The sequence below is a fragment of the Balaenoptera physalus genome, assembly GCF_965194825.1.
Source record: "Balaenoptera physalus genome assembly, chromosome: X".
NCBI classification, from domain to species: Eukaryota; Metazoa; Chordata; class Mammalia; order Artiodactyla; family Balaenopteridae; genus Balaenoptera; species Balaenoptera physalus.
The window spans coordinates 103,726,618-103,753,849 of NC_138903.1; the positions used below are offsets into that span (position 1 = coordinate 103,726,618).

Sequence of the window (27,232 nt, forward strand, 5' to 3'; positions counted from 1 at the left end):
TTATTTAGAAAAGTAGAGGTAAAAAGAGATGTCCATTTTAGGGAACTATTTTCATGGAGAAGGCAGGAAGTGGCTTTTTGAAAATTCACATATGGAGTCTAAATTGCAGTAAGTTTAAGGGGATTGCCTTTCAAACGTAGGTGAGCATACGAGAACTGGGAAGTCCTGAATGCGACCACTGGGGCTGGGGATGGGATGGCCAAGCCACTGGGGAGGAGGGAGCCATCAGGGAGAAGAGCTGAGGGACTAGGATGCTTGAATTCCCCAGTGCTTGGCACATAGTTGGCACTTAACAAATGTTCAGTTAATGCTTGACCAAACAGACTTTACCCAGAAGCCACCACTTGGTATTAAAAACAACAACAACATGTAGAACTTGAATTCTGTAACAAGCTAACTAGAAACCAGGAACTTTATTTGTGAACCTACTCTCAATAATAAAATGAATTGTGCCTAGAGTGCTTATTTGTGGTAAACTGTACAGGCTAAGATGAGAGAAGAGGAATTGAACCAGGGTTTGGGGGGAAAAGGTTGGCTCCCAAGGGCTTGGCTTTTTTCTCCTTCAGATAAATTTCAGGTTTAAAAAATGTAGATATATGTTTGTTGTAAAAGTACAGAAGGATAAAAATTGAAAACTAAAGTCCACCTCTTCTACTTACTAAGAGTAACTACTGTTAACAGTTTAGTATATATACTTCCAGGCCACTTTCTACACATATGCGTACAGGAGTTTTTAAAGTAGGATACTACACTTACTGTTATGCATCTTTTTTGGGGAGGGGGGGCCCCTCCGGGCCGCACAGCATGTGGGATCCTAGTTCCCCAACCAGGGATAGAACCTGCGCCCCTGCAGTGGAAGCACGGAGTCTCAACCACTGGACCGCCAGGGAAGTCCCCTGTTCTGCATTTTTAAAATTCACCTGAGCGCGTAACACAGACAGCCCTCTGTCTCAGTACACACAAATCCACTTCATTCTTTTTAGTGGATGCACAGAATTTCATGGGGTATGGGGCCTACCATAATTATTCATCCATTCCTCACTTTTGGTCTCTCAACTTTTGCTATTACAAGCAATGCTGCAATGATCTTCCTTGTACATATACTTACTTGTGTGAGTAGATCTGTGGGAGATATTCCTAGAAGTGGAATTGTTGGTTTAGACAATATATACTTTTAAAGTTTTAATAGCTACTGGCAAGTTAAAGCATACAGTTTATCTTGGGAAATTTATCATACCTTGGGTACTGGCAAAAAAGAGAGATGTCAAGATACCCATCAGATGAAACTAGGTACAGTATGCCGCCTTACTTTATTTTTATTCAGCAAATAACTTTTGAATCTTCCTCTCTAAGGTATATGTAGATAATATCTTTGAAAGGCAATCATGGCTTCTTCAGTCAAAAGCAATGATTGTATCTAATCAGTTATTTTCTTCCACTAAAAAAAAACCCAAAAACCTTCTCGGCTCATTTGCTGGCCCTCCTGCCTTTAAAATATTCCTACAAATATTTTATACTGAGAATTGAGTAATGTCAGTAGGCTTCTTTCCTACTATTTATTATTCCTTCTTTTCCCCTTTGAAAAAAGGCATGGCTAATGTTTCCTGCATCGTTACCTGTGTCATTTCTCATTTGGTCCATATTCCATTAAAACTGCTTGTTGAGGTTTGTATTCAATCTTTAAAATCTCGACAGTTCAGCTAAGACAACAGGAGCTTTTACCCTCTTCACAGATTTGATCATTTTGCTTCCGTTTGCACTATTAAAAAAAAAATCCTCTAACCATTCTCAGTATAATCTGGCGTCCCCACAGAAAGGAAGCTGAGGCTCCTAGACCCCTTTTATCACATTCTGAGTATTTTCTATCCTAAGCTTAATTTATCTACCTTTGGCAAATTGTCTGCTTTTGAGAGGTTTTGCATTTGTTTTCACCGCATGTAAAGTAGTTTCCCTTTCTGTACATTTCATAACCTTTATTTTCAAATGCACAAATAATCCCACTATCCAATTCCATATTTGCTAATTTTATCCCTGATTACTGCTGTCCTTAACCAAATAAGATCTGTCAATTCAGACTGTTTTCATACAGACCTAAATATCTTGTTTGCATGTTGTTATCTGTACTATCCCAGCTGTGTCTAAAGAGAAAAAAACTAAAGTTCCTTTACAACATACTTTGTTGTACAGAAGTACACAGTCGTTTTTCTAAACAACTTTTATACTCTAATCTTGTGAAGAATGTACACATGAAAAGAAGTGGGGCGGGGGGAACTTCACTGGTGGTTAAGACTGCACCTCCAATGCAAGGGGCGCGGGTTTGATTCCTGGTCGGGGAACTAAGATCCCACATGCTGCGCAGCGCATCCAAGAAAATATAAAAATAATAAAAAATTAAAAAATAAAAATAAGAAAAAGGGGGGTCATTCTCTTCCACAATTCTCATCTGCCCTCTGTACGTCTACCTTTTGCTTTCACTGTTATAATCTTTCCCCCTATTTAACTCTAGGAAGATTCTTGAAGATACCTTGCACACTTAAAATGTGTCCTTTTATTATAAAATCATTTTCTTCCACCAAATTTGTACTGATTCCTCTTGCCAGAATTCTGTAAACATCTTTGTCTATTTCTGCATGCTAATCCACGATATACAGATACAGCTGTGTTTTATGCAAAATTGCTCAAAGTTTCCCATTAGTCTTTTTGGAGTGTCTTTAAACTGTTTCTACTGCTTTAAACTCAACTTCTTTCTAGCTGAATCCTTATCTTAGTTCTCTATTTTTCTATTTTTTCCGAGCCTTGGGTTCTATTTATGAGGGGATTGTTGTCTGTTCTCAATTTCTTTACTCTATTATTTCCCTTTCCCTCTTCTATTAACATCCCCATATCTTCTTTTTCATTTCTTCTTCACATCCTTTTAGGGAAAAAATAAGCATTAAAAAAAAAGGTTCTTAAAAAAAAGGTTCTTCTCTTCTCTGTAGTAAATTTACCTAATATATCAAAACTTCAAATACTATTAAATAGAGGGAGGTACATATGTCATACTCTGAAGGACTGAAACATTTTAAATGAGTTTGATAAATTTTTAAATGGTCACGATAAAACAGAGGAGGGTATGCACTGACATGACACAACTATAATATAGAAACCTGATGAGCTACAAATAATGTATACCAAAAGTTGGTTGGATGTCAACAGCTTTCAAAATAAATATAATGCTACTGTGGAAAAAAAGGTAGACTCACACTCTCAGGTATTAAAAAGTAATCTGATAAGCAAATCTTTCCACTAAATTCTGCATTGGCAATAACTTACTAGCAGATTCTATCTAGTTTTGATCAGTGTAATTTCGAAAAGGAAGTGGAATAAAAAGGAAATGCATCCTAAGAAGAGCAATAAAAATTATTAACGTTAAAATTGTTTTATGAACAAAGATTAAGGAACTAAAAGAAGAGAAGGTAGAGGAATAGGTTTACTCCAATCTTTAAGTAAATGTAATGTATTTGATCAAAGCAATACCACAGTCATGTTTTTATGAGACTGTTCATTTCACTCAGAGGACAGAAAAGGAACAGATATTAATTAAACTCTATTCTCATTATATAACACTGCTTGGAGTTTAAAAACTGCTAACGGCTTTCTATCACTGCATTATATCATTATATAAGGCTTTAAAGACTTCTCTAATCTGGCCCCAACTCAACTGTTCAACCTTATTTTTCATTATTTCCCTAAGTATGCTGACCCATCTTATCAGGTTGTTCTCCAGACTACCTCATTGGTAAAAACCCAGGCTTACTCCTTTTCCAGTACCTTTATTTGTGCCAATTTATTGTGCTAAATTATGCTATTTTATTCTATTTTTCACATAGAATATCCTTCAAAGCCGAGTTCAAATTTGACCTCCTATGTAAAGCTATCTCTAACCAAATCTCTAAAAGACTTAGGCATCTGGAGTCTGTAATTAAATTTAGCATTTAATTACAGCTGACCCTTGAACAACATGGGTTTGAACTGCACAGATCCACTTACATGTGAATTTCTTTCAATAGTAAATATTGATACTACAGTACTACATGATCTGCGATTGGCTGAGTCTGCAGATGCGGAACTGCGGATACGTAGGGCCGACTGCATGGAGGGCTGGCACTCCTAACCCCCGCATTGTACAAGGGTCAATGTATAGCCCATAGATTTCTGTTTCCAGCAAAGATGAAGTAACAGGGAGTAGATTTACCTTACTTCTTTTTTATTTTTTTTTATTTTTATTTTTTACCTTACTTCTTGAAACAACTCAAAATCAGGCAAAATATATAAAAAATAATAGTTTCAGGCTGGATGAAGGAGAGGATCTGTGAAAGAGAGAAACAACTTAGCGGAGCCCCATGATTGTTTATGGCCTGGAGTTTCCAGAGGTACAGGGAGTGGGAACCCAGGCGAAGCCCAGCATTTTCCCAGGGTTGAGTGTCTTAGGGCAGCTAGGTTTGTAGGGCAGAATACAAGAGGGGAGCTCTGCACAGAGAGAGGGCTATGGAGATCTAAAAACAATCCCCCCTCAAGTATATAGATGAGTACTGATGAGTGCATTTGTCTGGGGCAAAGAACCACCTAAAAGGAGCACAGAGAACACTCTTCAAGGTTCACCAAATGCTGGAAACAGATCCTATTCAAACCACAAGACTGGTAATCTCATAATGCTAGGGCTTTGGGTAAAGAACTCAAAAGGATTTGTCTCAGTACTGGGAAAAAGTTTGCTCTAGAATAAGTGTGAGGTTCCACCTCACAAAGCTTAAAAATAAATAGAAAATACGTTAATGAAAACAGAAGAACTGGGGAAGAAATCAGAATGGAAAGTACCACCAAACTCATGGTTGAGTCCCCACCCTACTCCCTACTTTTCCCCCCAGTGTACCCGAGCCTGGACTTAAGGCATCATATAACCTGGAGGCAGTCATCTGGGAGCAGACTAAGAAAGCTCTACTTCTGGCTGGAAGAGCAAGAAAAGGGATTCTGAAAGCTCACAGGGAATGGAGAAAGATCCGTTTTACTTTTTTTCCCTCTGTTTTCCTCTGAGCCCCAATCCCCAGGCAATTCCAAGGCAGTGGTGGCAACAGTGACAGTGGTAACAGTGGTGACAGCAAATTCTGAGAGGAATCTTTTTTGATCAGATGAAGCCCCAACTTTCAGGCCAGAGGACCATAAGGAGAGCCCTACAGAACTGGAAAGTACTGGGGAGATGGTGGAGACGGAGGGTCAGGAAAAAGAGACCCCACAAAGTTCCACACCGTGGAATACTGCTTAACAATAAAAAGGAATAGGCTATTGATACCCACAACAAAGTAAATGGATCTCGAAGATATTACACAAAGTAAAAGAAGCCACTCTCAAGAGCTCACAGACTGTATGATGTCATTTATATAATATTCTCAAAAGACAAAAACACAGTGACAGAAAACAGATCAGTAGTATCCAGGGCTTAGAGGTAGGGATAAGTGTGACTACCAAGTGTAACAAGAGAGCATGTTAGGATAATAGAACAGTCCTGCATCTTAATTGTGGTGATGATTACATGAAACAGTATATCTATGAAAACTCACATACGTATAGATCAATTAAAAAAAATCAGTTTTACTGTATGTTAGTTAAAAATAAAAAGTAAAAAGATGGCAAAAGATATGCCAAGCTAACACGAATTAAAAGAAACCTGGCATGACTATAATATCAGACAAAATAGATTTCAGAGCAAAGACTATTATCAGTCTGATGAAAGATCTCAGCTTCCTCAAGAAACTAGAAAGAGCAGAGCAAATTAATTCCAAATTAAGCAGGAGAATGGAAATAATAAAGATCAAAGTGGAGATGAATGAAATATAAAACAGAAAAATAGAGAAATGTTTAAAAAGCAACCAAAAAGCTGGTTCTTTGAGAAGATTCATACATCTGATAAAACTCCAGCCAGGCTGATTAGGGGGAAAAAAATGGAGAAAATACAAATTATCAATAATAGCATTGAGAGAGGTGATATCAGTAGAGACTCTACAAATATTAAAAGGATAACAAGAAAATATGAACAACTGTATGCCCATAAATTTGACAACTCAGTTGAAATGGACAAGTTCTTTGAAAGACACAAGCTGCTAATAATTATTCTAGAAGAAATAGATAAACTGAGTAGCCATATATATACTATAAAACTGAATTTTCACTGATTAATTCTACCTTACATTTAAGGAAGAAATAACACCAATTCTACAAAAACAGATCCAGAAACTTAAAAGGCGGAAACATGTCCCAATTCATTCTACAAGGCCATTATTATCCTACCAAAACCAGACAAAGATAATCAAAGAAAACTAAGACCAAAGACCCTCATGACCATAGATGCAAAAATTCCTACTATTTTAGCAAATCAAATTTAATAATATATAAAAAGGATAATACATCATGAGCAAGTGGGGTTTATTCCTATAATGCATGGTTGCTTTAGCATTCAAAAATCAATTAATATAATTCACATTATTAATAGACTAAAAAAGAAAAATGATAAGATCATCTCAATAGGTGCAAAAAAGCATTTGGCAAAATCCAACATCAATTTATGATTTGAAAGAAAAAAAAAACTCTCAGCAAACTAGGAACAGAAAGAAACTTCCTCAAATCTATACCTAACCTAACATCACACTTAATGGTGAAAGAATGAATGCATTCCCCCTAGTATTAGGACAAAGCAAGAATGTACACTCTGATCACTTCTATTCAACATTTTTCTGGAGTTTCTACCCAGTGCAATAAGGCAAGAAAAAGAAATAAGAGGCATCAGACTGGAAAGGAAGAAATAAAACTATCTTTATTTATAGGCAAAATGGTTGTCTATGTAGAAAATCCTAGAGAATCTACAAAAAAGTTTCTAGAACTAATAAGTCAGTTTTTCAAGGTTGCAAGATACAAGATGAATAATCAGTAACAAACAGTAGTTTTATATACTAGCAACGATCAGAAATTTAAAGTATGTATTTGAGCATATTTAACTCTCGGTTGGTATGCACTGGTCCTCTCTATCACTTAAAACACGCTAAATATCAAAACAACAAAAAAACTCATTTGAAAGAGCAGGGTAATAATACACTAAAGTGGCCTAAAAGGAAAGGTGGTAGATTCTCTTCCAACTTATATACTAAAGATACACACTCAAATGGAAGTATTAGAATAACCTATTGTACCCTAACCTGAGTACCTGAAGAACTATCCCCAAGAAAAATTATATATTCATTTCTCTATATTCTAGGTGACATTCAGGAAACTGAAATAAAGAAATAAAAAGTATCATTTTAATAAAAACTTCAACAATCTGGATTACTCAAGCTCTTCTTTTATAAAATATAACTTATTCTAAAATCGTTATGCCTTTCTTATGTTAATAATATATTTTAAAACTTGTTTATCTTATGATCATAAAACTTTTAAATAGGGTACAGTTCATCAACATGACACGATCAGCAACCCAAACGTTTACCTTAGGATAAGTATTTCATGAGGTTAGCCCACTGGAAAGCAATGCAAGTTAATTTGTATAGGCTCTTGAGAAAAGCCATTTCTTTAGCAGTCTATTACATAGATAATAACTTGAGACAATACAACCAAATCTGTCATTGACTTTACAACTAAAGTTGGACAGAGAAAATAAATAGGTAAAATGGAGGACAGTACGGAAGAGCAATCTGACAGGCACCAATCTTAACATGAGAAAATATCCATTAGGCGTCTAGACATCTGGAGCCGGGAGGCATTTTCAAGCTTGATAGGCTGAAACATGGTACTCTACTTATGGCCTCCTTGTCCTAACAGGGATGCTTCCAAATGGCAGTTAACATTTTTTCTCTATGGTCCCCCCATTCACCCCCATTTTGACAGGGGAAGGGAAGAAGGGCAGGCAGGCATGAAGACACTCTGTGTAATTCTGTTATTTCTATTAAGAATAAAATCTTTACTGTATCACTCGTGCCAAATTATCTTTTAGCCTTTAATGTATCTTTTTATACTTATATTCAGTGAAAACTTAATATTTAAAGACATTAAAAAGAGAATAGATTTTAGAGCAAGATTAGAAGAAATGCAAATTTACATTTAGAAAACCTGTGTTCAAGTCCTGGTTTTTGTCCCTTAGTGGGCAAGTAAATTTGGGCAAACCTTCTAACTTCCCTGAGTTTCAGTTTCCCAATCTATAAAATGGGGATAATAATTCTTGCCTTTTCTACCTCACAAAATTGTTTCACATATTAATGAGGCAAGCATATGTGAAAGTGACTTATAAGTGCTATCCAAATTCATTTATACCATAAACAATATCAATAAGAGCAGTAAAAAGCATTGAGTACTTCCTCTGTGCCAGGTACTGGGCTAGGCTCTTTATATGTATTATCCCTTTCAATGATAATAATAATATTAACAAATAACAATAATTATAATCTATTGACATTTATTAATCATTCACCATGTGCCCCAGCACTAGATCACACGCAGACAGAAACAACAAATTAGACTCTAGATCTTGCGGATCTCACTGATAGGTGATATTGATGGGCTAAGAGGGGGGTAAAGCAGAAGCTGTTTACTCTGCCTAGGTTACACAAATTCCAGCTTTAAAAGGCATTGAAATTAGCTGTCAGAAGAACAGATCCATGGGAGAAACTGTTTTCAGACGTCTCACTCTGCAGAATTACCCACTGCATAACTGTAGTGGGAAGAATGTGAGTTTAGGCCGAAACTGGAATTCCAGTTTTACCGCTTACCATTTAAGATGGATCATTATGAATAAATAGGGGTTTACCAGACCAGGAAATTTAAGTAAGGGCATTCCAGGGAGAAGGGATGAGTACAAAGGCACTTAAGTGTAAAAGAATAACATATTTTAGAGAATAATGAAAAATCAGAAGTCTTCCAGAAATTTGCCTTGACTATCTGTCCCATTAACTCTACTAAGGTAGAGCAGTAGCAAAGATCATATGGTTGAATGGATAAAGGATTGAAGATTGGCAGAGTAGTTATGGAAGGCCAAAAAGGGACCACAAAACTGAAGGTGCTGGGAGAAAATACTTGCAAATCATGTATCTGCTAGGGGATTTGTGTCTAGAATATATAAAGAACTCTTACCACTGAATAATAAAAAGATAAATAACTCAACTAAAAAAATGGAGAACTGACCTGAAGAGACAGTTCTCCAAAGATGATATACAAATGGCCATAAGCAAAAATGAAAAGATGCTCAATATCATTAGCACTCAGGGAAATACAAATCAAAACCGTGAGATACCACTTCACACCTTCTAGTATGGCAATAATCAAAAAGATAGATAACACATGTTGGCAAGAATATAGAAAAATTGGAATCCTCATACTTTACGGATGGGAATGTAAAATACAGTCACTTGGGAAAACACCCTGGCAGTTGTTCAAAAGATTAAACAGAATGATATATCACCCAGCAATTCCACTCCTAGGTTATATACAAAAGATAGATGAAAACATGTCCATACAGACACTCACACACGAATGTTCACAGCATGATTATTCACAATAGCCAAAAAGTGGAAACAACCCAAATGTCCATGAATGGATGAATGGATTTTTATAAAAGTGGTATATCCGTACAACGGAATATTATTTAGTCATAAAAAGGTAAGAAGTACTGATGCATACTATAGTGTGGAGGAACCTTGAAAACAACATCCTAAGTAAAAGAAACCAGTCACAAAAGACCATATATTGTATAATTCCATTTACATGAAATATATAGAATAGGTAAAACTATAGAGATAGATGATAGTAGACTAATGATCGTCTAGGGTTAGGAAAGGGGTTGGGGGTAGATGGGGAATGACTACTAATGGATACATACAAGGTGATAATATAGATGAAAATTAAAGTTGTTACTTTAAAAAAATGAAGATGCTAAGAAGGGTATGATTTGATGAATCACCACAGGATGGGGTTTAAAAGATGTTAACAGCCTGGGATAACAGGGTGAAGCCAAAGGATGGACGTTTTCCATGAGAAGTAACCACAGTTGTAGCAGTAGTAAAGGAGTGAGGGAAGTGAAATAATTCTTGATTTCACCAATTATTACTTAAGCAAACCCTGGTTAATCTTCCTTACTTGAGTAAAAGTATTTTGCACTGCTAACTCCATCACAAATTCTCCCGTAATTTGTTCAGAGTTCTAGGAATTCAAGCCTATCAGGTATCAAAATTATTTCCAGGCACTTTCTTTGACAGCCTAGTTTCCTGAAGCCTATTCAGTGGAGACAGTCTGCTGGAGCAGATCAAGCCAACCAGATGGACACCTTCTTTGGCACACCCATCACTTCCGATCAACATTTCCTCTGACACCTTCCCTGTTTGGCTCAAATGGAAGGAAAATAAGTGGATATTTATTATGCACCTTACTTTCCCATAAATTGTGACATTTAATCCTCACATCCATTACGCACATTACCGATAAGGAAACTGGCCCGTAGGGGATAAAGACTTTCCCAAAGTCACATAACTAGCTGGTAAGTGGTAAAACTAGGATTCCACTTTTAGCCTAAACTCATGTCCTTCCCACTGTAGTTGTGCACTAGGGTATCCTTCAAAGTGAGACTTCTTTAAATAGTTTCTCCCCATGGATCTGTTCCCCTGACAGCTACTTTCAGTGCCTTTTGAAGCTGGAGCTTGTGTGATTGCTAATTTTAAAACAATGATAACATTTACACATTAAACACTTCTCTAGCTTGTTCCCTTGACAACCATACACCTAAGATTAGATACCAAAAAAACCCAGTCTCTGTTGGTGCTTGGACTTAAAAAATCTCAGTTAGTGAGAACATAATTTTTAATAGACTTTTAAAGAGAGCATACAATGTTTTTCAATAGCAATATGGAGTGGTACCTCTACACCACCACAGAAAATATTATAACATAAAAAATCAGTTGAAGAAAGAATGAACTCTCGGGTTACTTTCACATCTCCATTCCTACCACCAGCCTAGACCAACAAAGGCCAAGCTAAAACGTGACAGAGCTAAGGGTTCTAAGACCCAGCTACAACTGTTTGGTCACCATTATATTTTTTAAATTACACAGGTTAGACACAAAAATATTTCCATAGTAAAAAAAAATTAGTGCAGGATTACCCAGAGCAAAAAGTGTAAGACATCATTCACCAGCCTCCCTTATGTTTCCAGACCTTTTGCTATGCATTTACATGCATGTATATGTATACATATTGTATATTATTTCTACAAATAGACAGGATTATACAATATATATTGCCCTGTTACTTTTTTTTAAGCAGCTTTATTAAGATATAACTAACATACCATACAATACACCCATTTTTTTTAACTTATTATTTTATATTGGGGTATAGTTGATTAACAGTGTTGTGTAAGTTTCAGGTGTACAACAAAGTGATTCAGTTATACATATACATGTATCTATTCTTTTTTAAATTCTTTTTCCAGTTAGGCTGTTACAGAATATTGAGCAGAGTTCCCTGTGCTATACAGTGGGTCCTTGTTGGTTATCTATTTTAAATATAGCAGTGAGTACATGTCAATCCATCCATTTAAACTGGACAATTCAGTATATGTACAACCATCTCCACAATCAATTTTAGGATATTTTCATCACCTCAAAAAGAAACCCCGCATCCTTTAGCTATCATCCTTATATCCTCTGATTTTCTCCAATTCTGAGGAATCACTAGTCTATGTTCTCTGTCTCTGTACATTTCCCTATTCTGCAAATTTTGTATGAATGGAATCATATAAAATGTGGTCTTCGTGACTAGTTTCTTTCACTTAGCGTAATGTTTTCCAGGTTAATCCATGTTGTAGCTTGTATCAGAACTTCATTCCCTTATATAGCTGAATAATATTCCATTGTGTAGCTATGCCACAGCTGTCCTATTATTTTTTCATTTAATATTTCCTTTCCATTCAGTACACACAGATCTAGCTCACTCTTTTTAGTGACTGCACAGTATTACACAGTTCTGATGCAACATAATTTAAGTAACCATTTCCCTATTGATGGATATTTAAGCTATTTCCAGTGTGTCCCCATTATGACAATAACTTGTAATCTCCATATGATACAGAGGCAGAAAGGGAGAGGCCATCTCTCTTGGTGGAAAAAGGACCCTGCCTCTAGAACAGTGGTTCCAAAAAGTATGTTCCCTGGACCTACAGCATCACCTGGGAACTTGTTAGAAATGCACATTTCTGGGCCCGACCCGCAGAGTTTTTGAATCAGAAACTCTGAGATGGGGCCCACTGCTCCCTGTTTAACAAGCCCTTCTCCTTGTGATTCTGATATGCAATAAAATTTGAGGATCACTGTTCTAAATCTCTTTGACTGCACTGCAGTGGCTTTCATTAGTTGGTTTAAGGTAAACTTTAAAAATTAGCAGGACCACAAAAGTTAGCTTTAACACATGACTATGGTCATGGATAGGGCAGAAGTATAGTGGAGGGGTAAGTGAGTTTCTATGTTTCTTTAGAGAAAGTACCTTAATATAACAAAAAACCTCTTCCTTTCATGCTTTTCCTAACTGTTTGACCCCTTATTCTCTTCTTCCCGTAATCTTGTAAAACCAACAATTAAACCATTTACATAAACTAAGATACCAGGAGATGGGAAGCTTCTCCTTCCTGACCCTCTCATTTCTGTTGATGATATGATGAACCATAAAACCCAGATCCCATTAGAATTGAAACATTGGAAAAATGAGATTTCAATGAATCACAGATGGGAACTAGAAGAAAATTTAGAAATCTCCCACTCGAGAGTCATAGTTTGGAGATAAGGAAAATGAATCCCAGAGAAATTACATGACACAGCTAGGCCACACAGCAAGTGCAAGCCTCTTTCTCTCATTATGCTATATACTATACTATATACTATATACTGCTGAACTATCATGGTTCTTGACCAAGGATATGCGTTCGTACCAAATTCATCTGGGGAAATTTCTTTAAAAAATATATTTAGAAGGATTTATTTTCCTTAACTTACTAAGCTGAGAAGACTGATATAATTTGACTATATCTAAAAGGAATTTATGGACATCAAGCATTATACTATTGCTCTCTAACTCAGCAACACCCACCGAGGTCAGGGAGTGTCCACAATAGTCAGAAGTACTTGGACTGCTTATCCCTATGTTAAACAGCTCCACATTGCAGGGTTTTGGTGTTCTTTTGGCTTTCTATTGTTTTTCTGTCCTCTCCTTTGATGTCAGTTATTACTTCTTGCATGTATCAGTGTGTTTGCGTCCAGCGGCCCTCACCCCTACTCCCATACCTACAATTGCCAATGTGAGTTGAGACACCAAATAAATACGATCTTGAGAACTATGATAAAGGTGATGGGAAAATAGGTTGTGAGGGAGGAACTAGAAAATTTAATATGGGGACTTTGTGATATTTACCTTGGCTGAGACATAATGAAAAGTCAACGTTGCCAGACACAACATTCTGCAAGAATGTGGCATGAGAGCAAGACCTCCCTTACACAAATGAAACAGAGAATGAACTCAGAATTTTTTTTAACATCAGGAAGGTACGCAGTTCTTCCCCCCTCAAGGTTTCTCCTCTATTTGTTTGCTCTTTGTTTTTTTTATTAATAAACTTTATTTTTTAAGAGCAGTTTTAGGTTCACAGCAAAACTGAGCAGAAAGTACACAGAGTTCCCACAAACCCCCTGTCCACACACAGGCACAACCTCTCCCACTAGTGACATCCCACACCACAAAAACCCTGGGTGGTTTTTAAAGCTATGAATAATGCAACAGTGAGATTACCTGTAACACCACAGAACTGTGGGTATTGCTGGTAAAGATGCGTGTGGTTCCCGCCTTGGAAGACTGCAAATGGGAGGAGAGGCCCATTTCGCTGCTTCCAAGGGACAATTTCATGTGTTGGTCTTCCTCTTCCACTAGAGATCTGAAAAGGTTTTTAAATCAGAAAGAAAAACAAATGAAAACTTGTCATATAATTCACAACTGGATGATTTAGAGAAACAGTCACTCTCTGATTATGTGCCAATCATCTGACTATGGAATATACTGAATGTTGTTTCACTGTATTTTAGGCTCATACCATTCTACATCATAGAAGAAATAGATATATATTTGTAAAAAGCTTTCCAAGGTCAGAAGAGATAAATGGGAACTGAGAAATCAACTAAAAGCTGGCTCAAAACTATAATTACAAAGGGTTTGTTTTTCTAGTGCCAGAGTAATTGTTTTGGTATTGGGTTGTTTAGGTAGCAATACCATCAAATTGTGTTATTCACGGTTAAAATTACTTTGGAATACCTACTTTTAGAAAGATAAAAATAATATTTATCATTTATTGAACAGTCACTATATATCAGGTATTTGCCAAGAAATTTACACACATGATCTCATATAATCCTCAAAACAATCCATTGCAACAGGTATTACTAGTATCTCCTTTTTATTAAGGGTAGGGAAAATGAGCTACAGAAGGGTTAAAAATTACTTACCTAAGGTCACAAAGTTATTAAAGGGACTGGACCAGGATTTGAATCTAAGTTTAGTCTGTTTCCAAACTCCAAAGACCCCGTAAGTAAAAGTCAAAGATTAACTGTGGTATCCTAATACATTACTTCCTCTTGTGTTACTATAGCTCTAATCAACCCTAACTGAACAAAAAAATTTACACATGAAATAATTCCTTTTTCTAGCAGTATCTCTCACTAAATAATCACTTGGGATTATTTAGCTAAACAGCTACAGTGTAGTGGCCTTTTCATCTTCCCAAACAAACAAATAATAAAAATAATAAACGTAAGCTATGCCCATGTATATATCACATTAGCAATTTTTCAGGGACCATAAAAAGCATTAGAGAACCTGTAGTCAACCTGTAGTTAGTTTCACGGAGAAAGTGGCGAAATAATAGTTAAAGGCCTCAGGTTACACTAAAAATTGACCATCGTGGTACAACCTTTCATTATTCCTTAGACTAGGCGGACTTGTGTTTCCTTAAGTATACACTGCTAAAACTGTTTCTGAATCACCTGAGAGCAGGGAGCCCCATGGTTCTGAACGGGTTTGTGCATTCATTATGGGCAGACTGCTAAAATGGACATTAAGAAGGGAGGAAGGAAGAATGGATTTCCAAGTGCTAGAACTCTGCCTTTTTCCTATTTATTTCTAACTTCCCGAAGGTTGAATTATTGGTTTCTCTAACTTGGCTCTATCCAATACCATAAAGATTTCACCTTTTCCCCTACCATACCTATAATCTAAGTTGATCAGTTTTAATAGGAAAAAAAGTTTTACGACCATACCATACTTTTAACAAAGATCCTGCTTTTTGAATTTCAACACCAACCAAACGGCTTTAAATCCTGCAATAATTAGCAAAAATCCTGGCCTTAAGGGTGACATCAATTCTTCTTAAAGATATGAGAGCCATAGTATAACCAAAAAACGAATTAATAATATATAACCATGTTTTATTCAACTCTCATGGATATTTAATAAAGAAGAGAATAATTTAAATAAGATTTTAACAAGCATAAAAGAAAATGAATATAGTTTTCCACTAGCTTCAGAAATAGCTTTTGAAAAGAAATTATATACATGATATATAGCATACATACATTTGCAGACACTTTTAACCAGCTTTCGCAGACAGACATTTAATTACAGAATCAAATGGGAAAGTGGGAAATAGATTGATGGTGACTGGTATCCCTAACCAGAAAATTTCCATTCATCCAGAATTATTTTAATGGGACATTCAAGCAGAATGTTTCATTAGTTTCTGTATTCCCTGCACAGAACCTGGCACATGAGAGGTTTAATATATGTCATCTGAATGAATACAGAATCTCATTTCTGTGGATCATTCCAGAGACATTTCTTTATCATGCGGTGCTTTAAATGACCGTCAATTATCATTTTACAGAACCACAGATGTAAATGGGACAGGAGTAAAGCTGAAACCGCACTGCCCCTATGACATATCCTGGAAATTGTTTTTTTTTTTTTTTTAAATTAACTATAGATCACAACTTGTTTCCATGTCATTTGTCTCTTGCTCTTAAAATCGAAAGGCAGAATATAAAAATGCAGCCTTTTCTTGGCAAGATAATATGTCTGGCTTTCTAACTAATTACTTCAAAAGCTAAAGAAGTCTTCACTAAAATCCTCTTCTTCATGACTTCTTATCAACATCTTTTGACTTTTTAACATTCAGAACACTCCCTATTATTTCTGCATCAGTAACAGCACATGTCATGTCAACCCCCTCAGCAGATTCAATATTCCCTTCTATCTCCTTTTCATTAAGTCTATTGACTGGATGTGAAGAGCATTGTTCTTCAACAGTGCAAGGAGGTGAAACCTCTCTGCAAACTCCAAGCCACAATGACACCAAACTATCCTTAAAGGAATGATTATCTGAGTAATTCCAAGAACAAATAACATTTTTAATCTTATCCTTTCTAAGTCATATGGTTGAAAGCAATAAAAGGAGCAGTGGTTCTCAGTGGGGGGAGGGGCATCAATGTCTGGAGACACTTTACGTGGTCGCAGGGTAGGGGGGCGTTGCTACTCTCATCTAGTGGGATGCTGTTAAACATCCTACAATGCCCAGGAAAGGTCTCCAAGGCAAAGCTGTGCTCAGGCAAAAATTTCAAGAATGCCAAGGTTGAGAAACCCTGGTACAGAGGGATTAACCTCCTCAAGACAGATTTTCTAAAGAAATTTCATGTCCTAAATAACTTCCCAGTCTGAGAGTTAACTCCATGAGGTAATGCTGGCAGTCAGAAACACAGTAGGATTATTAATTACCACTAACTCCTCCAAGACTGCCTAATAATAGAATACCTCTGCTCTCCTCCAGTCCATCAATTTGAAAAATCAACTGTTTACAGGAGATAAGTAGATAATAGCTTTGAAGTTTATAAGATAATTATGCAGAAAGGCTTTTGTCCTATGTAAACTCATGGAAGAATAATTCCTAAGTCGGCTTTAAACAACTGTTATTTGGAGAGAAAAAAAAAAACAAAAAAAAAACAATTGTTATTTGGATTCACTTTTACATGCCAATTTAGAATCAAGCAAACTCTGTCCAAATAGTCCTATTTCATCAAAACTGTAGAATTATTCATGGGAGAGATTGTGTTCATCAATTTTCTTTTGAAAAATTGAATCTTTTTCTTCCAGCGTCTATATATTGCTACCACACCATTCCCGCCCGCCCCACTACCGCTGGACACATCTTATTTTGTAAACAGTGACCAACCACAGAGCATGAAAGCAATCTTTCACAAAGTGTACATGAGTCACTCAACTGCACTTGCTCAAAGAGAACAATTACTTTTTCGAAGAGCATTAGGTAGAGAGGGAAGCACTGCCTGATGGTCTTACTGAAAGCTCTGCAAAGCTGGTCAAACCAAACATACATAGACTGTGGCATTTCTTTGTACTACTATTTGAAGACAAAGGAAATAGTCTAAGCAATTGTCACATGTTAACAGGGTGATACTAACATTGTAATGTTGCCTCAAAGCCTTCCATATTTAAAAAATTACCCCAAGGGAAACAGGTGTAAATGACATAGGGACACAATTCATAAATATAAAAGTACAAATGATTAACAGATAGAAAAATGTTCAACTCCATTAGTACTCCAGAATATGCAAATTAAAGCAAACCTGTAAACTTATAAAAGAGTAGAGTAGAAGATATACTCTCAAAATTGCTAGTGCAAACATATATTAAGCCTCTGCCATCTGCATGGCATTGTTCACTCATGGATTTTTTAATGAAAAATTTTAAATCATCAAATGTACAAATTCTTTTCCTTTTTACACTGAACATCATGACAATAAAGGATTGTGTATTACTGGTGGGTGGGCTGCAGCAAGAGTGTTCTGTCAATCTGGTTCAAATATGTTTTCTACAATGAATAGTTCTGTACAGGTAATAGTTTGGTAGATGTTCTATGAAGAACCGTGTACTTAGAATTCACTATAGCAGTCGGGTTTGTTGGTATGCCATATGGGGAAGGGAAGAGTATCTCATAATTGCATCATTTGGCTCCAAAGCCTCAAATGGTCTTAGGACACTCATCAGTCTCAATAAAACATGCCGATAGGATACATGCACTTGCAGAAAAAACATACTGCCCAAGACAATCAGAATACATGTCAAGTTGTTCCCTTTACTTTACTTGTTTTTACTTCTGAGGGTAAAAAATAAGTGAATCAGAGAAAAACCAGAAAGGTAAAAGTATATCGATGCCTTTAACTTTTCTCTCTTTAGTTCCTGATCAGTTTGACAGCACTTCTTGCTTGCGACTATTACATTACAAAGTGGTTAAACCTGACAATGTATGTAATTCTAATAACATAATGCCACTGTAACAAAAGAACAGGGGTTTCTGAGTTAGTGTCAAAAGTATTATTCAAATACTGCAATTTCCCAGAGTAATAATATTATTCTAACTGAAAGTCAGCGCCAGTGGGTTGGTGTGCAAGAAGAGCAACAATAACAAAACAAAACAAAAATAAAAGTCATGAATGGTATAACAACACAACAAGTCAGGTTGGTTAATCAAGGCACTGACTCATGCTTTACCACCCATCCCCCAGAAAAATAAAATACATATTTCTCACACTCACAATTTAAAAAGAAAATCAAGAAAAAGGCTTTCTTCAAAGAAGAACTCCCCCGCCATTTGTTTTTCTGCTCTGAAACAGAGAAGTGTCTGCTAGCCGCAGCATTTGCTAAATGAAACATTTCTTGCTATAAAGTTGCATTGGCAGGTGGGGGAAAAATTCAGCCACCTGTTCTCACATTCATTTGAATTTGAGTGCTAAATCCGTCAAGGTATTTCCTTCCCCCATGAGAAATAAATTAAAAACTTAAGATGGTATTAGTCATTTCCCATTGATTTTTCTATAGATTCAAAGTATGCATTCTGCATTGAATTCTAAAGATATTAATAATCTTCCTACCACACAAAATTTAGAATCAACTCTCCTTCACCCCTCCCATCAAAAACTGAATGATACACACACACACACACACACACACACACATATACACATTCTCTCAATTTCCATTAAGAATAAAAAGGAAGTGTTTTTAAAAACAAGAAGGAAAATTTCCAATTCATGAAGTAAGTTAATATATATAAAATAAGCCTGGTATTTTCTTTAAAAGAAAAACACCTTAAAACCTAAAATATTTAAAGATATGTCCCAGGAATTCCCTGGCATGTAGTGGTTAGAACTCTGCCCTTCCACTGCAGGGGTCCTGGGTTCAATCCCTGGTCGGGGAACTAAGATCCCACAAGCCGCACGGCAGGGCCAAAAATAAATAAATAAATAAACTGCTTTAAAAAATAAAAAAATTAAAAATAAATAAAAGTAAAGATTTAAAAAAATAAAAAAATAAAGATACGTCCCAACTAAAATGACATTTACGGTATCGTTGTACAAGGAAATCATAAATATCATAGCAACTTCTCTCTTTTTTTTTTAACATCTTTATTGGAGTATAATTGCTTTACAGTGTTGTGTTAGTTTCTGCTTTATAACAAAGTGAATCAGCTATACAGATACATACATCCCCATATCCCCTCCCTCTTACATCTCCCTCCCACCCTCCCTATCCCACCCCTCTAGGTGGTCACAAAGCACCGAGCTGATCTCCCCGTGGGAGCAACTTCTCTTAAGAAGGCGTAAATTAATCGCTATTTAAGAAACTATGGAGAACGTGTCTCCTCAACAAGGTGTTTGCCTGAAAGAAGTCAAGAAAAGATAAAGCTTTGGTTAGTTATTTGTATTTTTTAATGACATAAGTATAAGTACATTATTGTCAACTTGCAATAAATCTGCTAATGGAAATCTTTAGCATAGATGATATAAAATAGCTGCTAATCTTTCCGAGGCTTTCTTTTCTGCTGCAGCTATATACCAGAGCCCACAAAAGAGAAAAAAATTTCAAGGTGATAGGGTCAGACTGTAAAATGATTTTCCAAAGTAAAGAAGCTTCTTTATATGCAAATGTCTGTCACATTTAAAGTAAAATCACATTAATAAATAGCTGATGTCAGTTTTAACATAGGAATAAGATCATCTACCCAGCACCTGCTGTGTACTAGGCAGTGTGCCAGACACGTTCTCTATGCTACTTAATCCTCATAACAATCCCATTTTAAAGACAGGAAACTGAAGCTCAGAGAGTTTAAGGCCTCACCATGAATCTGGTAACTATGATTTGAACCTGAGTCTGATTCCAGAGACCAAATTGTTCCCATCACACCAAGCCTAAAAAATGTAAAATAGCAGAGTAGAGGCCATAAAGCAATCAACGTTTCAGTGTTTAACTTATAAACATGAGGAAGATCTCAGAGAGGCACATTCTGTTATAGGGAAGCAATTTGTTGGTTGAATTACTTCAGTCTAAAATTACCCACTTTTACCACTACTTCCATAACAACAATACCAATGCTAAAAATCTCTCATGCCATTCTCCCAACACATCTGGGGTCAGGAGGGAGCATATCCTAGGATATAACTCAGATCAGATTCAGGGAGAACTTGACATTACTGATACCAACATTTAAAGGAACAGATTCTGAATTCCAAAGCCACCCATCGCCATCACAGAAATAGCACTATGACACAGATGAGGGAATTGGGCTAAACAAATGGAATGACAAATGATAGTCCACTCTAACAGGATGAAAGTTAATTATCCAAACCATAAAGCATTTGCATTGAATACCTCAATCCTGTCCCTGAAACACTTTCAGATCAATGTTTGCTCCTTCTATCTACCATATTTCAAAACTTTAGTCTTCCTTCATCTTTTAAAATTCATATACCAATTAAACTACATCAAGTCTCATGCATCTAGACTAGAAAATTCTACCGTTTGGAAGCTTGGTTTATATACTATTTCTCATTCTTTACATTTCTCATAATATTTGGATGAAAGATATAGATAGATAGATGATAGATAGATAGATACATGAAGCAGAAATACAAGAGTATAATCTATAAAAATATTGAATCACTATGTTGTATGTACACCTGAAACTAATACAACATTGTAAATCAACTATACTTCAATTTTAAAAAAATGAATTCTAAATGTTGATTCCATACCTACTATATAAAAAAAGCTAAGTCGAAGTCAAAGCTCCCTTGCCTTAAGGAGCCATGTAAGGTGAGCAAGTACACAAGTGGTAGTGGTGGGAGAGAGAGAGCAATATGGACGTGTAGGTTGGGGGAAACAGCACGGACTCCCATCACCGTCAACAGTCCCCTTCCCAGTGCACAGAGGAAATAGTTATAATCCTCTGAAAGGATGTTCCCTGCCCCCCTACAGCCAGCGCCAGCCTGGCCGTTGAGAAGTCTGAGCTATACCTGAGGTCAGGAGCATGCCTTCTCCTTCTTCTATCCCCAAATGAAGAAACTGGAACAGGAGCTCCAACACCCAGGCCACCTTTCTATAAAGGAGCTTTTTGCTCCCAGAGGACTTATATTAACCAAGGTATCACTTTATTCCTATTATCTGTAGCTCACCGACTTTGAAATTTGACTATGGTGCTATAGTGCGTATCAATGGAAAAGTGTTATTACTAAAGAACTGGGCTTTCACTTGCCTAAAATTTCAGTTTATTAAATATTCAAACATCCAAGTTATCCAGTTTTAGAGTTTATTATAAAGGCAGATTCCACAAACTCAAAACCAATCAGAAATCACTGAGACAAATCTCTTTGGGAACAGGAGGAATCATTAATCAAGTGGTAAAAATCCAATCCTTTTCTGTCTTTTCTGAATTTCCTAGTTATATTCAGCTTCGCAAAGTCAGTAATTCATGACCAGGTCTTAAGGGAATGTTTATTTTTCTTTTAAAAGGAAACATGATAAAAAAAAAACCCAAAGAGTAAGACTTTCCAACTGAAACGTAATAGCCAATTGTACTCCATGTTTTAAGAATTATAATTGGCAGCTCTACGAGTCCCACTGATTCTGTCTTCAAAGCCTGTAATAAATGTAACAAATCTCACCCTTGATTTTGCAGTGACCTAGCAGCATCTCGAATTATTTCAATGAATGTATCAAATCATTCATTTAAATATAATGTTTAATATGATTTAATCACACCAATGTTTTAATATGACAGCCAATATTTTTAAGACAGGGGAAGGTAATACAGAAAGAGAAATCAAAGACAGACTCTAAACCCAAAGAGTCACACTAAGGATAGCTCTCTCAAGTTTGTTTCAGACGTGGAGCTTGGTGAAGCAAAAAGTCTAATTTTAGTACAATTTTTCATATTAAAATTATTTTCCATTTTGTACATATTTGCCTCACCATTAAGGTTTTTTTCAAAATAAAACTTAGCTCTAAGACTTTAAGTTATCCCTCTTGTACAATGCTTACCATAAAGAAAAAAACCATTCCTGACCTTAAGTTCTTAGGTTGTTAGAAAATGAAAGAAATCTTGACAGTCACTTACAGCTCGCTCACCTATCTACACATTCAGGCATCATATTCTAAGAGTAGAAAGGCAGAAATGACTTCTGATTTTTCTCCTGAAATGCCATCAGGAGCCTGCACTTTGACTACAGTCCTAGAAAACTATTTTAACTAAGATCGCTATAATGTGCAGTTCACTATCACAATGCAATATCATGATCTAGCTACAGACGGCTCTGCTGATGTGAGTAACAAAAATTGCTCTACAAAAATACTTTTATAAGATTTTGTCCATCGTACAGCAACACTAAGGAAGGAGTCCTTTGCATAAAGTATTTATGTACCATGACTATGTTTACCCCAAATATTAAGTATTCTTGATAAAATTGGTAAAGACTTCCTGAAAGGGAGACTGGTTATTTATTTTTTTTGAGGGAGTAGATGCAAATTACAATTCACTGAGGAGTTTGCCACTTTGGGGGAAAGGTGTTTCTTTTTAGGAACATTATGGCCTCTGGCTTCAAGAAAGTTTGTGTTCTTGGGTGGAACGCAAAAAGGGTAGAGGCAGACCACATTATTTAAACAACATGACAGTAGGCATCCAGGACTCACATTTCCCAGTCATCTAAGTGGGAATTTTGAATAGAAGCTAATTGGAGCATTTTCAGACTGTGTATGTGTTTTGCAGAGCGATCTATGAATTGTGAAGTAGTAATGAAGTACTGCCTCGATCTGTTTGAGACAAATAGGACAGAAGGATATTAAGCAAGAGAGAAGCATTCCCTTCCTTCCTTCCATACTGTCCTTTAAACCAGTGTTTCATACCCCAATTTATAATTTCTGACTCTCAGGGTGCAGGTGAGAAGGATGCAGAGAAGAGTCACCAAGAAGATGAGGAGAGGAGGCTCAAGGTGTCAAAAGTTTGCCCGGAGCTTCCCTGGTGGCGCAGTGGTTGAGAATCTGCCTGCCAATGCAGGGGACGCGGGTTCGGGCCCTGGTCTGGGAAGATCCCACATGCCGCGGAGCAACTGGGCCTGTGAGCCACAACTACTGAGGCTGCGCGTCTGGAGCCTGTGCTCCGCAACGGGAGAGGCTGCGACAGTGAGAGGCCCGTCCATCGCGATGAAGAGTGGCCCCCGCTCGCCGCAACTAGAGAAAGCCCTCGCACAGAAACGAAGACCCAACACAGCCAAAAATAAATAAATAAATAATTACAAACTTAAAAAAAAAAAAAAAAAGTTTGCCCAGCTAGTTGGAAAATGCTAGTCTAAATGCGATTCCCCTCAACTCATTCCATCTACAACAAGCTATTTCTTGAAGCAATAAGTCATTTTAAATGTCCCAAATCCAATCTTTTTGTAGATCATGCTTTAAGGAGAAAACTGGCTTATTTAAAGGTACTCTCAAGGGAAATGAATTTGACTACATAGTTCTTAATGATTATTCCTGGAAGCTTGGTCAGTCAGAAGAAAGTTCAGGAATCTCAAATGTATCTAGATGTCATGCATTCAAGAGAGACATAGATAGGATATTCTGGATTCTAAAAGAAAATTGTTATCATCAAAATATTTCAGTCATCTTAGACTCCTAGTTCTCCCCCATCTTCTACGCCCAGGCAACTGACAAAGTACTACTAAGTATCTCTCTAGTATGCGTCTTTCACCACCTCTCCACTCTCACTGCCCCTACCACACTTTGGGTATCTATTACCTCTTCCTTGGATTTGGTTAGTAACATAAACTACATATTTGTTACAGTACAGCATCTTCACATACTGTGATTGTATTTATAGTTTCGGCGGGGGCGGGGCGGGGGGAGACGGGGTGGGGTGGGGGACCGGGCGCAGTTTTCCAAGAGCAGTATTCAATCACTCCTCTCTGCTTGCTGAACAAAAGCCATATCCTACACTCTTGCATTCAAGGCTTCTTGGACTAACCCTCCTTAACTAGTTGCACATTCTGGCAAATAATTCAAAGTAAATATATATTTAATGATTTGAGAATAAATAAAAATCCAAATTTATTCACAAACTATCAATTGTTTTGCTTTAGAATATGTTGTTTTCATACATTAGTAACTGCTATGCCTTTTTGTCCTACTGTTAACCAAGCAATGTGTAAAAGCATTTATTTAAAATATTTCTGATAGGAGGAAAACTTAATTTAAATTGAATATCTGCTGGGAACTCCCTGGTGGTCCAGTGGTTAGGACTCAACGCTTTCACTGCCGTGGCCCCGGGTTCAATCCCTGGTCAGGGAACTAACATCCCACAAGCCACGCAGTGAGGCCAAAAATAATAATAATAATAATAATATCTGCTAAACCTTTGCAATTAGGTTTAGCCTTTTTAAGTATAAAACAATTCAGAACATAAGTAAATGTAGTTCATTTTTTTATTTTTCCTAAACCCTACTCAGATTTCCTTTTATCCTAGTCAGCCATTCCTGTTTTCAAACTATACACAGAAAACACATTATCATTTAAGTACAACCATACTAGTTTTAAAACATAAATTTGTCTAAAATAGTTTTCCCCTCAGGGTAAAGGACATGTGAAAATAAGTCAAATAACTCTTAACTTTAAGAGTAGTTGCTCTCTTGGAAGAGATTATATAATTTTACTTTCTTTATCAAATTACAATTTGATGAACCATGACTAAAAGTATTCTGGTCACTGGTAAATTGCTTCTACTAAAATTACTTTCAGTCGGTGCCAGCATCATGGTACTTATCGGCAAGCAAGGAACAGAATCAGGATTTTGGATTAATTCATTTCATAGGAAAGATAGCTGTAACTTACTCTCTAACAAGACTGTAATTTATTAGATTCCTCTATATATGAAATGAAGAAATGCAACACACTTTGAGTGAAATAATTTGCACAAGGCTACAGACCTAAAAACTACTCTCTCTAAATTCATTCATCAGGTATCTCCCCAGTGGTCCAGTGGTTAAGACTCCTTGCTTCCAACGCCAGGGGGCCTGCGTTCGATCCCTGGTCAGGGAACTAAGATCCCACATGCCACACGGTGTGGCCATAAATAAATAAATAAATAAATAAATAATTTAAAAAAAATTCATTCATCAACTCAACATCTGAACACCTGCTATGTGCCAGCCACTGCACTAGGAGATATGTAAAAAGAGCAGGCAGGATACTTGCTTGCAAAGAGATCACAGTGAAAGAAATAATTACTTTCCAAAGGACTAAATGATATAAAAATAATAATAAATTCTCAACATCATCTACTAACAAATACCATGTTGCATAATTCATATAAACCACAGTAACAAAACTAATTGCAAACTTTGCTCTCTGGTACAGAAGTGTATCAGTTCATATTTAGCATATAAGCGCCAAAATAAATAAATAACATCGACTTTCCTTACTGCTATTTTATTTTAAAGGATTATTCATCCCAGATCAGGCTATCTGCAAGGCTGCATCAGCAATCAAATAATATCCACTATTCAAAAATATAATCTGCGGGCTTCCCTGGTGGCGCAGTGGTTAAGAATCCGCCTGCCAATGCAGGGGACACGGGTTCAAGCCCTGGTCCGGGAAGATCCCATATGCTGCGGAGCAACTAAGCCCGTGCGCCACAACTACTGAGCCTGCACTCTAGGGCCCGTGAGCCACAATTACCGAAGCCCATGAGCCTAGAGCCTGTGCTCTGCAACAAGAGAAGCCACTGCAATGAGAAGCCCGCGCGCAGCAATGAAGACCCAACACAGCCAAAAATAAATGAATTAAAAAAAAAAGAAATATATATATATATATATATAATCTGCAATTATAATTATATGAAAGAAAGCCAAACATATGATGGTGTGATGGTGGATCACATCATTTGAAAGAAAAGTCTCTAATTGCATCTATCTATATACTTCAGCAATATACTTATGAAAAATATGCTAATGAGCCAGGTCACTGGTCTACTTTAGACGAAAATTTTGGTTCCAGTTTCATGAACTTTTGTTTAGCTGTGAATCATTCAGAAATGATTACATATGCACACCCTTTGAGGGAAAGTGCTCATAATGAATGAAAATCACTTCAATTTAGTGATGCTAAGGGATTATCTATTGGATAATCCACTTATAACCTAAAACATCCATATACTTTTCAAAACTCTATTTCAAAATATTTTGTAGATCCACCCAAACTAAAGCCAGGTCGAACTGTGAGTTAATTAGGAACACAGTTCAGTGTAGGACAAGAGAAAAATCTCTTGTGTAATCACATGTATAAAGAGAAATCTAGGTGAAGTTTTTGTAGTAAACTGGTCTTTAACATTAATTTGTAATACATTGATGAAATGGGATAAAATAATAAAAAGGAAATATAAATTAAGACTGAGTTAAATCATCAAATGTGAATGTACACAGATGGAGGAAAAGTGACCAGACTTAAACATCACATTCTCTTGCAAGGTACAATGGTATGACAGAGAATGATTTCTAAGGTTCCTCCCAGCTCTCAGAGCCCAAGAATCCTGAATAAGATACTTATGCTCTTTTTAAGATGTCACGTTCTGATCTCACTGATCAGTGAAAAGCACTATATTTTTGAAACCAGAAAAACAGAGTGAAAATAGAAGATGTTACAGGGCAAGCTGTAAATGAGCACAGGTCTTTTAGAATTTGTAGAAATACCTTCAGTGAGAGACTTTCAAGTTGGGGGGGATGGAGAAGGAGGGGGAGAGAGGAGGGGG

The 27,232-nt window shown here is 36.6% G+C and overlaps 1 protein-coding gene across 20 annotated transcripts in view; it reads right to left on the reverse strand.

The window, feature by feature from the left end:
* KLHL13 (kelch like family member 13) overlaps positions 1–27,232 on the reverse strand; it is a 384,258-nt gene that overhangs the window by 23,821 nt on the left and 333,205 nt on the right. For 19 of the 20 annotated variants that reach the window (XM_082445533.1, XM_082445530.1, XM_082445527.1 and 16 more), the window contains one exon: positions 13,840–13,981. In XM_082445533.1, the coding sequence (XP_082301659.1) occupies positions 13,840–13,981 (142 nt within the window). Of the gene's footprint in view, positions 1–13,839; positions 13,982–18,701; positions 19,809–27,232 lie in introns of those variants that run through there. The other variant, XM_082445526.1, reaches the window with a different exon arrangement.